The sequence below is a fragment of the Seriola lalandi genome, unplaced genomic scaffold (genome assembly GCF_002814215.2).
Source record: "Seriola lalandi dorsalis isolate HSWRI2012SDOR001 ecotype SW California unplaced genomic scaffold, Sedor1 jcf7180002054816, whole genome shotgun sequence".
Lineage (NCBI taxonomy): Eukaryota > Metazoa > Chordata > Actinopteri > Carangiformes > Carangidae > Seriola > Seriola lalandi.
The window spans coordinates 1,021,391-1,038,506 of NW_019525369.1; the positions used below are offsets into that span (position 1 = coordinate 1,021,391).

General features: G+C 40.0%; 1 protein-coding gene across 3 annotated transcripts; it reads right to left on the reverse strand.

Annotated features, from left to right (window-relative positions):
* Positions 1-20: 20 nt before the first annotated feature.
* Positions 21-9,030, reverse strand: prr15la (proline rich 15 like a). 3 transcript variants are annotated; one of them, XM_087179282.1, is made up of 3 exons: positions 8,643-9,030; positions 8,381-8,491; positions 21-904 (listed from the first exon to the last, which is right to left on the reverse strand). In XM_087179282.1, exon 3 carries the CDS (start codon positions 874-876, stop codon positions 541-543), a length of 336 nt encoding a protein of 111 aa, XP_087035408.1. In that variant the 5' UTR covers positions 877-904; positions 8,381-8,491; positions 8,643-9,030; the 3' UTR covers positions 21-540. The 3 variants fall into 3 exon arrangements, with proteins under 3 accessions (XP_087035408.1, XP_087035407.1, XP_087035406.1); XM_087179281.1 differs by having other exon boundaries at positions 8,381-8,494; XM_087179280.1 differs by having other exon boundaries at positions 8,381-8,562.
* Positions 9,031-17,116: the final 8,086 nt, after the last annotated feature.

The following is a 17,116-nucleotide window of genomic DNA, read 5'->3' on the forward strand; positions in this document are numbered from 1 at the left end:
TTTTTTTTTTCCAAAACATATTTTTGGATCCTGACTCTGAGTTCAAGAAACTGTCCATGACTGTACAGTTGCAGTCTCACAGGAGCTCCAGAGGCCTGGTCACAGTGGCCTCGACAGCTGGGGCAAAGTGCAGCAAAAATGATCCCGTGCTTCTTATGCTGTGACAGGGCAGGTTGCTCTACTAGTTAAATGGGCCATCCACCAAATGAAAGGTCACAGGCTTGATCCCAGTGCAGGTAGACAATATAGTGGTTGAAGATTTACAGGAAAGGTTGACACTGCTGTTGTCCCATTATGAAGCAGAAACCACCACAGTTCCTATAATGACCACTAGATGTCCCTAAGAGCGCAGGACAAGATATTAAAAATCAGGATTTTCCCAGATTTGGATTTTATGGCTCTATAAAAACTGACAGAGCCTTAAATGCACAAAAATTGAAATGGTTCTTTAAATGGATCTGTGATTGTGTCTTTATGTTTCTATGTCTTTGTGTTAGTTCATTCATATTTATTTTCTGAGTATTTGTGTGTCCTGTCACGTCAGCCCTCTGGACCTCCTGGAAACATCTCTGGGCTCTCTGCGAGCGTGGCTCGCATTTTCTTCTTTTCCTTAAACCTTCCAGAGTGGGACACCTTGACATGGCGCCCCTTGCTGGCCGTTGTTTTATCCACGATCCTCTCCAAGCGAGCGTCCAGCTGGGAGTCGTGCATGGTTACCTCTGCATGGGCGACGGCTCCGGTTGCAGCCCCCGACCCATGCTGGCCACTAGTGGCATTGGAAACAACATCTGCAGGGATTTCATACAGAACCTTGGGTTGGGATTTTTTTCTCCTCAGGAACGTGAACTTCCACCAGCCTGAAGATGGCTCTGTCATGACTGATGAAGAGTGGGATAGATTTATCCTGAGAAGAGGATAAAAAAAAAGGGTAAAAAGAAGGTTAGAATAAAAAAAAAAAACCTGAGGATTTAATTAAATTGCAGTGATAAAACAAGAATAATCACTCAGACACTGCATCCACCTATGTTCACCTGACTGTCTTTAAAGCTCCATATTTTCCTCTTCTCTGTTTTATTTGAAGTGTTAATCCATAAGAAGATATATTTCTTGTTTTAAGAACCAAAAACCATCTCAATGTAGTTTTACCAGTTGGCCCTAATTAGCATAGGTAAATGCCCAAAAATGCCCTTAAAAGGGCATAACATTGTAATTTAAATAATATAATATTATATAACTGTAGAACAGAACATGTCAGCATAAGAGTACTCTTGAGTGTGCATAGATTCTGTTCTTACCTAAAAACAAATCCCAATTAAGAAAACATTGGTGAATGTCAGAATCTTCATAAAAAGTGCGTAAGTGGGTTTTAAGAAGAAATTTCTTTTTAAGAATGGTTGGTGAATGAGGCCGAATGATTTCAATGTGGACATTCTCAGGGTTTGGCATTTGGCCATTTTGGACCATGCTGAGCTATTGATTTTCCTGGCGCCCCTGGTAACACATTGTAAACAATATATTTTTGATACTCGGACAGAGCCAGGTGAGCTGTTTCCCCCTGCATTCAGTGTTAATACAAAGCTGAGTAATTTCAGGTTTATATTTTGATCACATGAGAGTGATATTGATTTTCTCACCTAACACGTTATACATACATACATGTAGCTAAAAGTCCCAGTGCTGTTGTTCTCTATATCAGCACTTATGGAATGTCTCTCGTCCAATCAAATTACTTGGTTGGAACTAACTGTTGTGGGAAAAATGTTATCACTTAATTTTGTCCTTATAGAAATTTGAGTTAAATTGTTTCATAATTAGTGAATTAATTTGTGAGTTATGGTCAAAAACGTGTTATGTGAGGTCACAGTGACCTTTGACCTTTGACCACCAAACTCTAATCAGTTCATCTTTGAGTTCAAATAAATGTTTTTGCCAAATTTGAAGAAATTTTCTTAAGGTGTTAATGCGATATCATGTTCATGAGAATGGGACGGACAGAAAACCTGAAAACAATAAGTATATAAAAACAACCACAGACCAACACTACCAGCTTATGCATATAGGGGTGTCCACCTTAGTATAAAGTCCATAACATGGATCTATGTTCACTACTAGACTATAAACAGTATAAGTAACTGAAAATCAGGATCGAAAGAGCCTTAATTGTAAATGTACAGAGATATAAGAAATAATAATAAATAACAATGGAAAATATGAAAAAGGAGCGATGATCCAACAACACTAACACCACTTACAGACAGCTGACCTGCATATGACACTGGTAAACTCACTGTGTGTTTGACCTGTGATAGATCCAGTCATGTGACAGCTGTCACACTGCTCCTCAATGTCACAGAGACTCCAGTCTGCAGTGTAGTTTCAAGCACACAGCTGATAAAACTGAGAATTACTTTCATAATTCATCAAATAAACGTATCTGCCCTCATGTGGGATATAGCTCTTTCTCTCTCTCTCTCTCTCTCTCTCTCTCTCTCTCTCTGTCAGTGGGTTGGTTAATGAAATTTAAATGTCACTATAATTCAATTTATTTCCATTCCTGTTTGCAACTGTTTGAGAGGAAGGTTGTGAAGGAGGGTCAGCTGATGTCGGTTGATCTGTACAGGTAAGAGCCCTGAGGCAGGTGTGACCAGTAGGACTGTGTTGGTCTGAAGCTGTACTGTTCTCCCTCACCTGTAACTCTCTTTGGATAAAAACGACTGCCAGATGAATAAATATAAATGTAAGATGTGGCCGCTTGTCGAGATCAACTAGCACGTTGGTTAATTGTTCCATTACTTGGGCTTTAATAAGATTACCTTCTGATAACTCTCCCAGCTGGCATGCAGACTGCCTGCAGACCAGATCCTGATTACCTTCTGGCCCTGGGGCAAGTTTTTACAGCAGCTGAGCAAACAGAAACTAAATCACATTATATATTTGGTTTCTTTTCTTCTCTCACTCTCTATTTCATGAACATGTGATACGCTCAGCTAACTGATTGATGTAGAAGTCTCTTTGTCCCTTTTGATGTCGGTTCTATACAACTTTGAAGTGATAGAGTATTGACGTGTAGCTGCTCTGTGTTTGAATGCTTTGAGTGGTGCAGTAGGAGGGAGTGTGGGGGTGCAGCCATTATGTTGTTTACATTTTGTGCAGGAAAAAATCCGAACTGTTAAATGAAAAGAACATTTTGAAAGATTTCCAAGGTGGTCCCTATTTGGTTTTACATCAGCTCTGTGCACCTGCGGAGTCAGAATAAATGGTCAGTGGTGGCTGCATGCTTTCATGAGTAGTAACATCTTATTAAAGGAGACAGTCTGACCAGGATACATCATTTTCAGAAGTCACTTCAGGTACCTGTGCAGCAGGTCAACATCAGAGTTTCTACAGCTAGATTAGGTACAACTAGCAGTGTATTGCAATTTATATTGTTCATCTATTATGGTCATTACTGTTGTAGTTGCTATAGGTTACTCAGGAAATATAGAGCTAACCTGTTTTTATTATTAGCAATACTAGCAGCTCTAGAGATGGGAATGTTGGGCTGTTGGTTGGTCCAGCACTAGACTGCAAAATCTCATCAACTATTGGATGGATCACCATGAAATAATTTTTTTTAAAGCTTTATTGCCATTTTCAAACAGCAGCAGGCAATTAACATTACTGAACAGAGCCACCTTGAGACTGGGCTTCACCTTACATATATGCACCTATACAGATGATGGAATAGCACCTTGCAGGAGTAGGACCATCACACAAATACCTCTATTCAGATATGCATACAAATACATACATATCCATACACTTGCATACATATGCATACATACATACATGCATACATACATACACACACATACATGCACACATATACAGATACAAACACATAAACAAAGTGTGCCATCATATAGACATGTGTGACTATTTCTAGCCACTGAAGGATTGTGGGAAGGTTAGGCTTCATCCAATTAATAGTAATTATTTTTCTTGCAACCATTAGCAGAACATACAGTCTGTAACACTGATCTGTACCAATGTCCCCCTGAAATTTTAACATTCACATTCTTCAGAGGATGAACCACTGACTTCAATAGTTGACAATTAGATTGACATTTTAGTTTTTTATGAAATATCTCAACAACTAATGGACACATGGCCCTGAAATTTGGTACAACATACAGTATACAATAGCTGCTAAACATCAGACTCTTACTCTAATTATTATGTATAAAAACAGCAGCATCATCTCTCTTAGACTAAAGATGGTGGCTTTAAAATTCTTGAGATTTCAATATAGTTCCTTCTTTATTGCTGTATGTATTTCTCTGACAAACGCCAAGGGGATGGTTTGAAATTAAGTGAAACATAAAAAACTTACATATATTTATGTTAAGTTATCTAAGAAATATTTAATGGTTTAAACAATGAGACCGAATGAAAGAAGTAATATCACAGTGATAAAAAACAGACCAGATCTCTCTCTATAAAAAATGAAGAAATCTAAACAGTTGGAAAAATAAGAAACGAGCAGGAGCAACTGCAACACGCTACACACAAAACAAATGAACAAACAAAAACAAAAATAATCAGCATCCTCAAAAGTGTAAAATATTAAACAAAAATAAAACTGCACAGAAAAAGTTGTAGGTTTTTCTGAAGCTGGTGGATAACTTTCTTTGAAAGCATGTGGTTTGTTTGCAATGAGGTTAACTCCCTAATATTTTGTCTCCCTAACTTTGTTTACAAAGGTCAACTTATTGAATAAAGGTGAGGAAAGACTGTAACAATGGAACTAAAATGCATTAAAAACATGGACCCTCTAAATGAAGAACCAGGCTCTCTGGAGTCCCTGGCTTCCTTTGGAAGCACGACCCTGAATTTGCCAAAGACGTATCCTTCCACAGGTGGACGCTCTTCTTAGGCTGATATCCTGTTTCTTCTAAGTCTCTAACTCTACCACCTGTCCAGCCATACCACGTGCTTCTATCCTGTTTAGCTAGCAACAAACATGATAGCCACCAGTCTGCTTCTCATGTAGCTAGCATTAGCCATGCTAGCAACCAGCCTGCCTCCCAGTCAGCTAGTCTCCAGCCTTGAAATGCAACACAGAGGCTGTCTACAGGAAAGGACATAGCAACAACATGTTGCAGATCTTTTACCGGAATCTTTTACCAGACTTCTCTCGACCCCTTGGAGTTAGTTGTAGAGTTGTAGAGGGGAGGATGCTGCACAGACTGAACAGCATAGAGAACATCTTGATAGCTGTCTATGACCTGCAGGTCTAACAGCAGCGCATCTTTCTTTTCTGTAACAAGGAACACTACAGGAAGTAATTTCCTGACAATTGCTGTCACTGCACAAAACACTGATGGGCTGACCGACCAAGGAACATTGAAGCTGTTCTGCCTCTCAGAGGACAGAACAGATTTAGGCCCTTTGTTGCTCGTATAAGACAGTCATCCAATGGCAAACTGTCAGAGCCTACGTTAACAGTCCCCTTCATGTCAATCTCCAATGATTACAAGCATCAGATCACTAGGACAAGACCACATTGAGGTTGTTTGAACAGCTAACCTGTGACACAGTTACAGAGGCAGACATACAGACAGGCAGAAGCACATACTCAGTGAATAAATGATAAACCTTTGTGCGTCATGCTGCTTTACTTTCAAACCTGACAGGATGTTTTTTCCTTGCAAGAGGACAGACTGTTCACCTGGACATTTATCACATATAATATTGTATATCAGATTAATCTGATCTTTCACAGTTTGAGCAGATATATATACAGTATATCCACCCGGGTTGGGTCTCTATTCATTTGGTTCAGTTGTTGTGTATAATTTAGCATTTAATTACATTGTTTGTTACTCATTGTTTTTGTGATTTATGTAAAGTGGCTGCTGCAACACTGCAACCTCCCTTCGGGATTAATAGAGTACTTTATCCATCCGACATATTAATGATACTATTTAGCCTGTTGAATAGGTGTAAAATAGTGTATCTGTATTTTCATGCATACTGGCTCTAGAAGTTGGATGCAGTTGTATATGCTCTACATCATATTGCTTAGCAGTTAAAGTTTTACATCTTCATATTGTACCAGTTTTAGGCTTCTTATGCAAGTGGAGCAAAAACTATGAAAACAGTTAAACATATTTAATAAACATATTAGTATGACAGTTTAAGAGACTGGGAGAAATTCTCAGGAACTTAGGAGAACTTTCTTGATTAAAAAGTCAAATAACAATGAGGTAGCTAGTTATAAGTAATGTTTTGTATTTTGCATTTCATCATCATCTGTCCCCATGGGAAGCTGCAGTGATGGCAAATACACTGTTGTCTTGGAGAGAAAGTGGATTAGCTGTTGATCAGAAACTAATAAAGCCTGAAGCAGGAGAAAATATTGGCACCAGTGAGGAAAGAATAAATACACAGTACCATACAAACCAAAAGAAAAATTCCTTCAGCAAGGGAGGAAGATAATATATATCATAAAAAAATGCCCACCAGAGTGCTTTTAATCAACTGAACCTGGATCAGTTAAAGACAGGTCTTATTGGCCTTACTGCCTTTCAAAAGTCCAAAATGCTACAAACATCAAATCAGAGATTGTACATATACTTAAGCATGATGGTCCAGAATGTGGCAGCCGGTCTGGTCTTCAATCAGCCTTAAGGGCAAAATGACCTCCACTGGCTACCCATGCTGCCTTCACAGTGACTTCTGGGTCTGCACCATCTAGCTGAACTCAGTCATTCAGCCTGATGCTCCCTCTCTCCCGCTGTGTTCCTCTACAGGAATGTAGTCTGTCATCACCGTCCCTGCACACAAGACGGACTCAGTCCAGACTGTTGTGGTCTGTCTGCTACCTCTCTGCTACTGAATCCTATCAGAGCAGAGTATTCGTCTCTGCCTTCAAGAATCTGTTGACTCCTCTCTTCAGAGAGCACCTCCTCTCCCAACACCTCTAACACCCTGACGTTTCTAACTAGCTCTTACTATACACCTTCACTTCTTTACCTGATCTCCTTCACTTATCAAATAGATGTAGTGGGTAATACTTACACCAAGGTCTCCTACTGCAGTGAAGCTTTAGGCTAGGGCCATACTACTACGGTTTTCATTTTAAAATGCACACGACTCTAGAGATGTCGAGCACTGAAAACTGAGACTTTTGGAAACACTGCTGAACCCGTCTTAGTTTGTGTTTTAGTCAGGATGGGTGATTGGGTGGGTGACACCCACAGTCGCTTCCTGATTGGGTCTTTTCAGCTTTGACTACCAATTCTGCATTTTAAAGATACAACTGTCTTTGCTGTTCCTCGTTAGTCGCACATGCCCAGTGTATGTGATTGCTCCAGGTATGTATGTGTTTTCAGGTGTGTTAGTCTGGATGGGGATCGTTTCTGATACGGAGCTAAAACGCTCGTCTGGATGGAGATCTTTTTCATTTTCAAATGAAAACTTTGTAGTGTGGACATAGTCTTAATGTTGTCCCTCACTTGGAAGTCGCTTTAGATAAAAATGTCGGATAAATGAGTGAATGTATATGTAAATGATTATGTAACTGCATGGCTCTAAAGGAGAGTACTTATTAGTCCTTTAGGGTACAGATAAGTAGATATGAAGCCTGTCCGTAACAAATATGTACTGAGACCATCACACCACACCAACAAACCAGTGAGCTAATGATAAAATACTCTTCTACTCCCTTAAATGTGACTTGTGCCAGTTGAGCAAACCATTCATGTAGATTTATGCAGTGGTGGAAGAAATATCCATATTCTATACATTGATGTAAAACTACTTCGTTACAAGTAAAGCTTAATATTCAGAATCAAGTACAACATATGTTGAAGCAAAACAAATCATCATCATCAGCAGCACAAAGTTCTTAAGATGCATTTTTAGCAAAAGAAGTTCTGCAGTAAGATGTATTTCTTATATATGAGATTACTGGAATCTTCCTGATGCATTAATGTGAAAGCAGCATTTTGCTGTTTGTAACTGGTTGAGGTGGAGCTAGTTTAAACTACAACTACTTATATAGAAATATAATTTTATTTAAATTAAACCACATGAGTAGTTTAGAGGGGGAATGTGTGTTTGGTGGAACTGCTAACAACTCAAAACATGTGAAACATGACAAATGGCCCCACCTACACTCTGGCTTTTTTTGGGGTCATGAGCCAAACAGGTTTAATCCTCAACAACGTGTTTTGTGATGTTTTTGTGATGCAAAATCTCAATCTGAAAAGTAACTATATCTGTCAAATAAATGGAGTAAAATGTAGTACACTTACAAAGTATGAAATGAAAATACTCGGGTAAAGTACAAACACCCCACTGCTTTGAGTAAATGTGCTTGCAATGCTAGACTCACCTGATTGAAACAGATGTGAAGCCAGCTGTTGTATCCTTCCAGCTGTGGTTGAGCTCAGCAGGTTTCAGGACCAGTTTTTAGCCTCCTCTTTCCAAAACTCCTGAATTTCGTCTTCTAGCCACAAAAGCACACGGTGAACTTTGCATTCAGTTCTTACTGTCCTGTTGGCCTCTGCTATACTTCTGTCAGAGACAGAGAGTGGACATGGGTTTGAGAGGGAGCCAGTTAATAACAAGCTGTCTAAGCAAACTGTCAGTCTCACCTGAAAGCTTTGAAGAGTCCATAATCCATTTTCTTCATCCACAACTCCACAAAACCCAGAGGTCAGAGTGAAATTACATCTGGTTCTCTGTCAGAGTAAAATGGTGAAATTAGCGCATTTAAAGGAAAATGTCCCAACAAACTTCTAACTGGAAATAGATAGCTTGGTTTGTTGTCCACCCTGCTGCAGAATTACACGTCTATCCTTAAAGTGACAATAGCAACTGACAAAAAACTACTAGAATGAGCTAAGATGAGCTGCTGGTTGGCCACAGCAGAATCACCATCCCTCTGTGTTGTCATTTATCCTCATCCTCACTCTCCATACTTCCTCTTTCTTTCCTCTACAAACTCAATCCTCTGTCTGTCTCCTCCTGTAAGTGCTGCAGGAGTAACAGGTGCTGTGGTTGGCCCCTCCCACTGACACACAAAAACATACAAACCCTGCTACGCTTGTGAGGACCTTGGCTGTACTGAATAACATTGAGTACAGTCCACTTCCTAACTTTGAACTAACCTTCATCTTCACCCCTGACTCCTGCCCAGACTTGATTATAATCTATGACTGTGCTGCTCTCACTGCAGCTCCATTCAAACACTAACAGGCTGCATTTGAGACATTAATAGTTGCTGCAGGATAACATCAGACCCACCCTGAACAAATAATGGTCCACACCTATTAATCGTTTTCATTCAGCACGTTAAAATGCACTCAGGTTAAACTCAGAGCCAGTATAACGCATGACTTGAATATTAATTTATCTTATATTTAGATTTATATGATATTTTTTATAATAGGCTACTAATTTAGTACTCTTGGTGTACATACTGTAGTATACATGTTGGTTTGATTCCTCACTGTGTGATTCTGTGCCACAAAAGTCAAACAGTGCAAAGCATCATGTTTAAACTAGAAAAGGCTGAATTTTCTGAGGCTCTATTTGCTTGCTAATGAACCAGAAGACACTAATATGTGAATTAGGTAGTAGCTGAATTGTTAAGGTGTTCAGTTTTGTTTGTAAATGTGTCACAGATGATTGCTGGGGTGCTCAAGAGGATTGGTAGACTGAATTAAACATTAAAACAACGCAGGGAGCTGTGTTGGTGTTGGTGTGTTGCTTCAGATATTGTAATCTGTTCCAGGAAGTCCAGTTGGAGTAACAGATGGATGCGTTTAAAAGCTTATCAGATGCAAAAACACTGCTGATTTTACGACTTTGGAAAGTTACCCAACAAGTCGTGCAACCTAAACAACCATCATTCACTACCCTCTGATGCTACCGAAAGGAGGGTCTCCTCTTTAGCGCCTCTATGCTGGCAGGAGGTATGCCGCTGATAAACTGAAAAATGAATAACTACCTTGTCTATGATGTAGCAATGCTATAAAAAAAAAAAAGTATGGTATACATGAAAACAACTTGGTTAGGTTCAGGGAACGTAAATCCTGGTTTGGGTTAAAATGTTTGGGGATGTCCATCGTCATGGTTACAATAACAAGTGGTTAAGATCATGGAACAGTTCTAGTCAAAGATGCCAGTTCCATGGGTGCTTGGGATCTCAAGACACCCACAAGAAATGATGATCACACATGGGGAAATTATGGTATATGTGAGACATAAGAAGAGAAACACATGTGGTGTCAAAGCAGTGAGTTTTAGCTTTGTATCTGAAGCAACTCTTCTGTATCAGTAAAGCTGTCAGACAAGGGACACTGTAGGCAGCAGCAATGCTAGCCAGTCGAGCTAATGTTAGTGTTAGCACCAGCAACGAGCCAGACCCTAAAAAAAAACTAAGGATGAAGCTACCAACTCTCATGGACAAACACATGTCACTGGATCAACAGGATAAAAGACAAACTGTTTCCATAAGTTTAAATCTGGAGGCTGCTGCAGATGAAGTCAATGAGTGCACGGCCTCCAGGACAAACTTGTGAGGGATTGTAACATCTGTTTTGGTGAATACTGCAAACCTATAAAGGCAGCTGTCTAAGTGACTTTGTTGCGTGTTGAAATAGCATTCAGTGTAGGGATCTAGTGCCAAAGCATCTGTGCAACATACATGGTGGATTTCATTGTAATTGGGCTCTTTTTTTAAGTTATGTTAGATGCCAAGCCATGAAAAATCTGTAGTTTCTATCTGTTTCCAGATTTTGCCACATGCTGCTCTTGCGGGACTTCGCGATGGCTCCACCAGGAGGTCGGTCTGTTTGAAGACTAAAGTCCTCATTTGATCCCAAAATGAATCTAACCTAAATCCTAGATTATTTTATCCCTTTTATATGCTTGACTTCACTTCACGTCCTAATTTTAATTTCAATTCCAATCCCAGGTGGTAACATGTAACCATTCAATGACATTAATTTATCTTGGTTTGTAAAACATTAACACATTCAGTTAACACATCAGGTGAACCCTGCAGTGCAGTCTTGCATCTTCTCTTCAGTTTTCATGGATACTTCAGAGGGATTCTGACCACAAACAGGAAGGCTCAATATTTTTCCACTGGGCAAAAAAATCAATTTAACAAAAACAAATTAGCTGCCCCACCCAACACTAAAACCTCCCAGTTATATCACACCATTCTTATAATTGATCATCTGTTGCTAAATGGATTACACATGAGATTATCCGGCTGTAAATGAACGACAGTGCTGCTGAATAAACTGTTCTCTGTACAGTATGTGTTCATATCTGCTGTCAGCAAGTGGGACAGGAGTTAATAAGTTACCAAGTTATAGTCAGTCAGCATGTTCACCGAAACTAGAAACACACACACACACACTGGCTGCGGCGTGGCTGGGATGTGTTTACTCTGTCTTGCTTTTATCTATGTATCTGCCCTCCTTCTACACAACACGCACACACAAACCCACACACACACACTCACAGAAAGGTTCTACATGGTCATTTGTGTTTTTGAGATTATCTTCATGTCACAGGTCTATGCTGCCTTCTTTGAATGCAGAAACAAATAAAGCAATGTCAAAGCCTACGAGATTTGCATTTATGACTCATTTTCATCGTGAAACTGTATTCAAATTTTTGAAAAGTTCCTCTGCCAGTTGCAGTTTACTCTCCAATATAGGTGCCATAGTGTACTGGTTGTCACATCTGCTTACATGCACAGAGTCCTGGCTTCAAAACCCAGTGAATCCATTACTCTAGGTGTGTGTTAGAACAAACATAAGAGTTTGATTTGCATGTCATCCACTCAATGAAACTGAACTTTGCACTCTTACATCAGTGGGGGTTAATCATGAAATGCGAAGGGCAGAGAGTTTATATGGGAGATGACTATATTTATTTCAAAGCTGGGGTTCATCAAGGGGGCAGCTGATTTGAACTACTTTATGCTTTTAAGAGGGATTCTCAACTGGGACAAAATAGCATAACCTGCTAAGACCTGCAAACATCGGTCTTTTGTCGGCAATGGAAAAGAGCAACAATTAGCATTCAGTGCCGGGTCAAATGACTCAGCAGTAGTCCCGGGTATTTATCAGCTCCGGTTCTCGAGAGAAGACGCTAAATTCGCCCCTTTCCATGCTGTGACATCTTTCTGAGACAGGGATGAAAGAGTGAGCTGCAGCCCCAAAATAAGTTTTGAAAACTCACAATCACCAATGAAGCGTCTCACACTGAGGCTCCAACACTTTTACTCCCTGAAGTTTTGTGTGTCTCAGTCGCCTTTTTTTAGAGGGTTTACCCGCATTTGAAAAACCCACAAATTTGCATGTAATAACGGTATACATTTCATTTGGAAAGATGCCTCAAATGTGTGCGACTGTGGCAGAAAAAAATGCAAGTGAATGTGGGTAGTGATGCAAAGCACACTGAGTGATGGAAAAGACCAGAAAAGTGCTCTATAAGTGCAGTCCATTTATCATTCCCTTTAAACTTAGTGGTTTAATCAGCTGCTCACATTGAATCTACAGTGGGGGTGGAGCTGATGAACATACTGATAAAAAATGTGTCTGTTTCAACAGTAGTGCCTCATGCAAATAAGGAACAATAGGAGTGCAGTGATCCTAATCCACTTGTGCTCATCTCTTGATCCAGAACACTGTGGCGGCCATTAAACTGTTTTTCATGAGCGAGAATAAGCTGCTCTTTGCTCTTTTGTTTTTCATTTCCTGTATTAAAATAAGGCCGACAGCAGCAGCACAGTGGAGGATTCACAGATGGACACAAGATATCCCCACACAGTCACAGATAAGGTGACACCCTCACTGATAACAGCTGAGGCATTTCATTATTAAGAACAGTGGATTTCAGTTATGTTGGATCAATCATACATCCACACAGTGGTAAAAGTAATTCAACCTCTGTGGTATATTAAAATGTATAACTAGAGGGTATCACTGTATAGGAAAGTTAGGTGACCATCATCTCTCTCTCATCAAGCTATGCACAAATCTGCATTCACATCGACTGGACCTCCTCTGCTGATGCATGGAGAAAAACTGATTTTATTTTTATTTTTGATTTAGATAGTGACAGTGAAAGCGAGACAGGAAAGTTGGGGAGAGAGGGGATGACATACAGCAAAGGGCCACAGGTCAGATTTGTAACTGGACCAAGCCTTTGTTGTATGCATATAAACATCAACCAGTTGTGTGAAATTTTGTTGTAATTGCTGTGTGAATTCTTGAGTGATGGCTAAAAAGTGATTTGTGAGGTCACACTGACCTTGACCTTTGACCTTTAGGTACCAAAGTCAAAGAAGTTTGTCCTTAAGTCCAAGAGAATGTTTGTGCCAAATTTTAAGAAGTTTCATCGAGGCATTACTGAGATATCGTGTCTGTCAGTTTCAATATCTGTTCAGCAATAGTGTAATAGCAATAGCCATCTACCTGAAGGAGCAGAGCCGGCTCTTCTTCCTCAGGAGGCTCAGGTCCTTTGACTCTGCAGTGAAACGCTGCACGTTTTATCAGTCAGTGGGTGCCAGTGTACTCTTTTACATTCTGGCAGGACAGAGAAGCAGAAACATCTATCTATCTATCTATCTATCTATCTATCTATCTATCTATCTATCTATCTATCTATCTATCTATCTATCTATCTATCATGTTAGCTAATGTAAGTGCTACAATGTTTACAGTTGCTTGGCAACACCATCAGCTGCTCCGGGAGTGATGTAATCCTAATTGTGATCATCCACATCCAAACTGTTAGGATCTGCAGTACATTGTCTATTCCCTCTTGTTTTGCCAGTGTTTTTTCCTCTCCCTTCACGTTGAATGTTTGTTTCCCTCGTCGGTTTGTGTGTGTCTTAGGCTGACTCTGCTCTCCAGCCGAACTCCTCACACACCCGCTGATCATATACTCTGATTGCCAGCTACCTGATTTAAGCCTTGGGAGAGAAGAGACCCTGCTGCTGCCCTGTTTAATATTGCAAACTGTGCATATCACCTGTCTCTCGTGTCTGCATTTTGGGTCCTGATATAGATTACATCAAACAACAGCCGAAAACTCATGTAGTGTGAGTCCAGTCCAAAACATATTTCATCTTTTGAAAAATAATAACATGCAAACAAAGACACTTCATGTCCTCCACATCTCCTTTTCCCTTTCCTTCTCTGCTCATCTCCCCTCCTCCTTTCTTTTCTTTCCACTCCTCTCCTTTGCTGCGTCTTTCCTTACATATGTCTGTCTATCTACATCTTCCTTCACCGTCTGTCATGTGCATAGGCGGTTTAAAGATCAACTTAACCAACATTAAGTTAACGATGTTTGTTTTTTGTTTCTGGCACATGTGACCCAGTTTAAGTGGACTCCATTAGTGTGATGCTCAGCATTAATGTAAGTTAATAAAATCTCCAGGCAACTTGAATGTGGTTAAAACAGTAATGTTAACTTTCCACATTGCCATTTGGTAGTTTTGATTACCTGCTGTATCTGTGAAGTTAAACAAGTGAAAAAAGCTGATTGTAAGTCCATAATATCTATGTAGTGTAGACGTGAAATTATGCTGACTGGATGGGTATAAAATAAGGCAATAGTTTACATTTTGTGAACTGATCCTGCTGCTTGTTGTCTGCTAATTCTTGTATAGATGTACTATTTGTCTGTGTTTGTGCTTTTGTATGTTTTTAGCCATCAACCTGCCAGAGACTGATAGGCTGAAGCTGAAGCTGGTTGATGAACCTGAGGAGAAAGAACCGTACCCCATGTAAGACATCACGTCTGTGCAGTTTGAGGAGGATCAGTTCCTCACATATAAGAGGGTAGGTAGACATTTTTATGTTCTAATATCACTAGTGGCTGAAATACAAACCTAACATGAAGAAACCTTTCAGTAATAATTTATCTGAATGTGTGGAGAACAACATTTAATGAAATCATAAGTTGCCCTTTACTGTATGATGTCTGTAATCATGATGTCATATTATTTTAAAAACACAAGCAAAATGTTCTGGGCCCTTAAAAGAGGTCAAATGAACAGAACTCAAGTCAGGCTGTGATAGCAAAGTAACAACAAACCAACTTATCTAACATATATATATATAGGTGTGTTGAGTTCTAACATATATAGTGGTTGATCAGACCAGCTGTACGCACAAAGGGGCTAACATAAACACTAACACCTCAATTAACAAATAAACAGTTAGTCTGTGGACTGAAATAAATTTCCTATAGATTCTACAAAAAAATAAAAAAATCCTAATGCCAAACCTAAGTCTAAAGAAATGCACAATAATCAAACTAAATAACCCCAGTCCCCCCCGTGATGTGTCAGGCACTTGGTTCACTGTTAATGAGCACTTCCTCTACTTAACACTCCTGCTTCCTGAGGCCCATCCTTTGCCTAACCTGGCCAGATGACCCCTGCAGCAGATGCAAGGAAACCCCCAGCAATGTTGGCAACTTTATTTCACATTAGAAACCATTCATTTCAATTATTTAAAACACTGGAAACATGTATAAAAGAATGTAATAAATTGATGAATTATATAATGTGTGCAATTTACAATCAAGTGTAACTAACAAAAATGTAAAATAAAATACAGTAGTGAATCAAGGTACAGGTGACCGTCACTGTCACAAGACAAGTTTGCATAATAAAGAGAGGTAGCTCAATCTCCAGTGCAACATCATTTTTAGTAACAAGAATAAATAATAGAAATGAAAAAACAATACTTAATAGCTTACAGTGCTTGGTGCAGCAGACTAAAAGAGCAAAGTCCAAAGTTGCCTTTACAATTAAAGTGAGCCTAGTGCAACAGTCTGTTGATACGACTGTAAGCTATTGCAGCCGTCCATAAGTGATGGAGGTAAGGTGCAAAAAGTCCAGGAGCCATTATTCATCATCAGTCTTCGTGTGTGACACAGTTTACATGTAGCAGACTCACAGTCTGAGGGAGAAGCTGTTCTGAAGTCTGTTCATGTTCTGCAGAACCAATTTAAAAAGGTTAGAATACGTTTTACACTGTGGTACAGTTCAACGTTAGCTTACACATGCTAACTTCAGCTACGATAACATTACAAGTTAGTCCTCATACATATGATATTTGCCAAATGTGGGCATATATGCAATTAGCCCCTAAGACTACTATAACAGTTGGCTATAAAGTTAACCTCGAATTGTGAGAGCTAACGCTGTTAGCAGTGTCTTCGCACGGCTCAGCCAGGAGCCTGATGCTGTCAGGTTGCCGGTGTAGGTGGGTGTGCTCAGTGTCCACAGCGACACAGGTCAGATCCACCCCTCACTCCTCCCCAGCTCCACCCTCTCGTCCAAATATGGTTTTGTCTTGCTCCTGAAAACCAAGATGGCGACATCCATTAAGCCAAACTCGAGGCTTCAAAACGGCAGTTAACAAACCAATGGGTGACGTCATGGAAGGTTGCCACTTGGTCCTGTGTCATATTTCTTCATTAGGCAGGATTTTTAACCACCTCTTGTATCGCCTATTAAAGACAGTTCTGCATCGTTTATCACGACTGGCTATCAGTCACTGTCACAGTGCTACAGCCATGACACACGCACGCAAGCACACACACACACACACACACACACACACACACACACACAGAAAGACTTACATGTTTTTATGTGCACACACGCCCAGATAAAGACACACAAACAAAGGAGCACCACACATGTACACTTAATGCTCACACACACACACACACACACACACACACAGACACACACACACACACACACACACACAAAGTATGCAAGGATCCATTTGTCACTGTGGTACAACCTGGCTGTGTCTGAGGAGAGAATAGATGGAGGGATACAAATAGAAAAGGTTGAGAAAGGAGAGAAGACGAGGAGGGAAGGATGGAATGATGAAATAAGGAGAGAGGGGAGTGGATGAAAAAAGGAAGAGGAAACAGAGAGTGGTACAGAAAGAGAGCGTTAGAGGCAGCAAGGAAGTGAAGTTCAGGGGGTTAAGGATGGAGGTGTGGAAATGGGGAAGGACAAAGGGTTGGAGGAAGGCATGGGAGGAGGAGAGAGAAGGTATCATTA

Bases quoted from the DNA above. Each gene is read 5' to 3' on its own strand.
- prr15la (XM_087179282.1), bottom strand. From the start codon at position 876: ATGACAGAGCCATCTTCAGGCTGGTGGAAGTTCACGTTCCTGAGGAGA.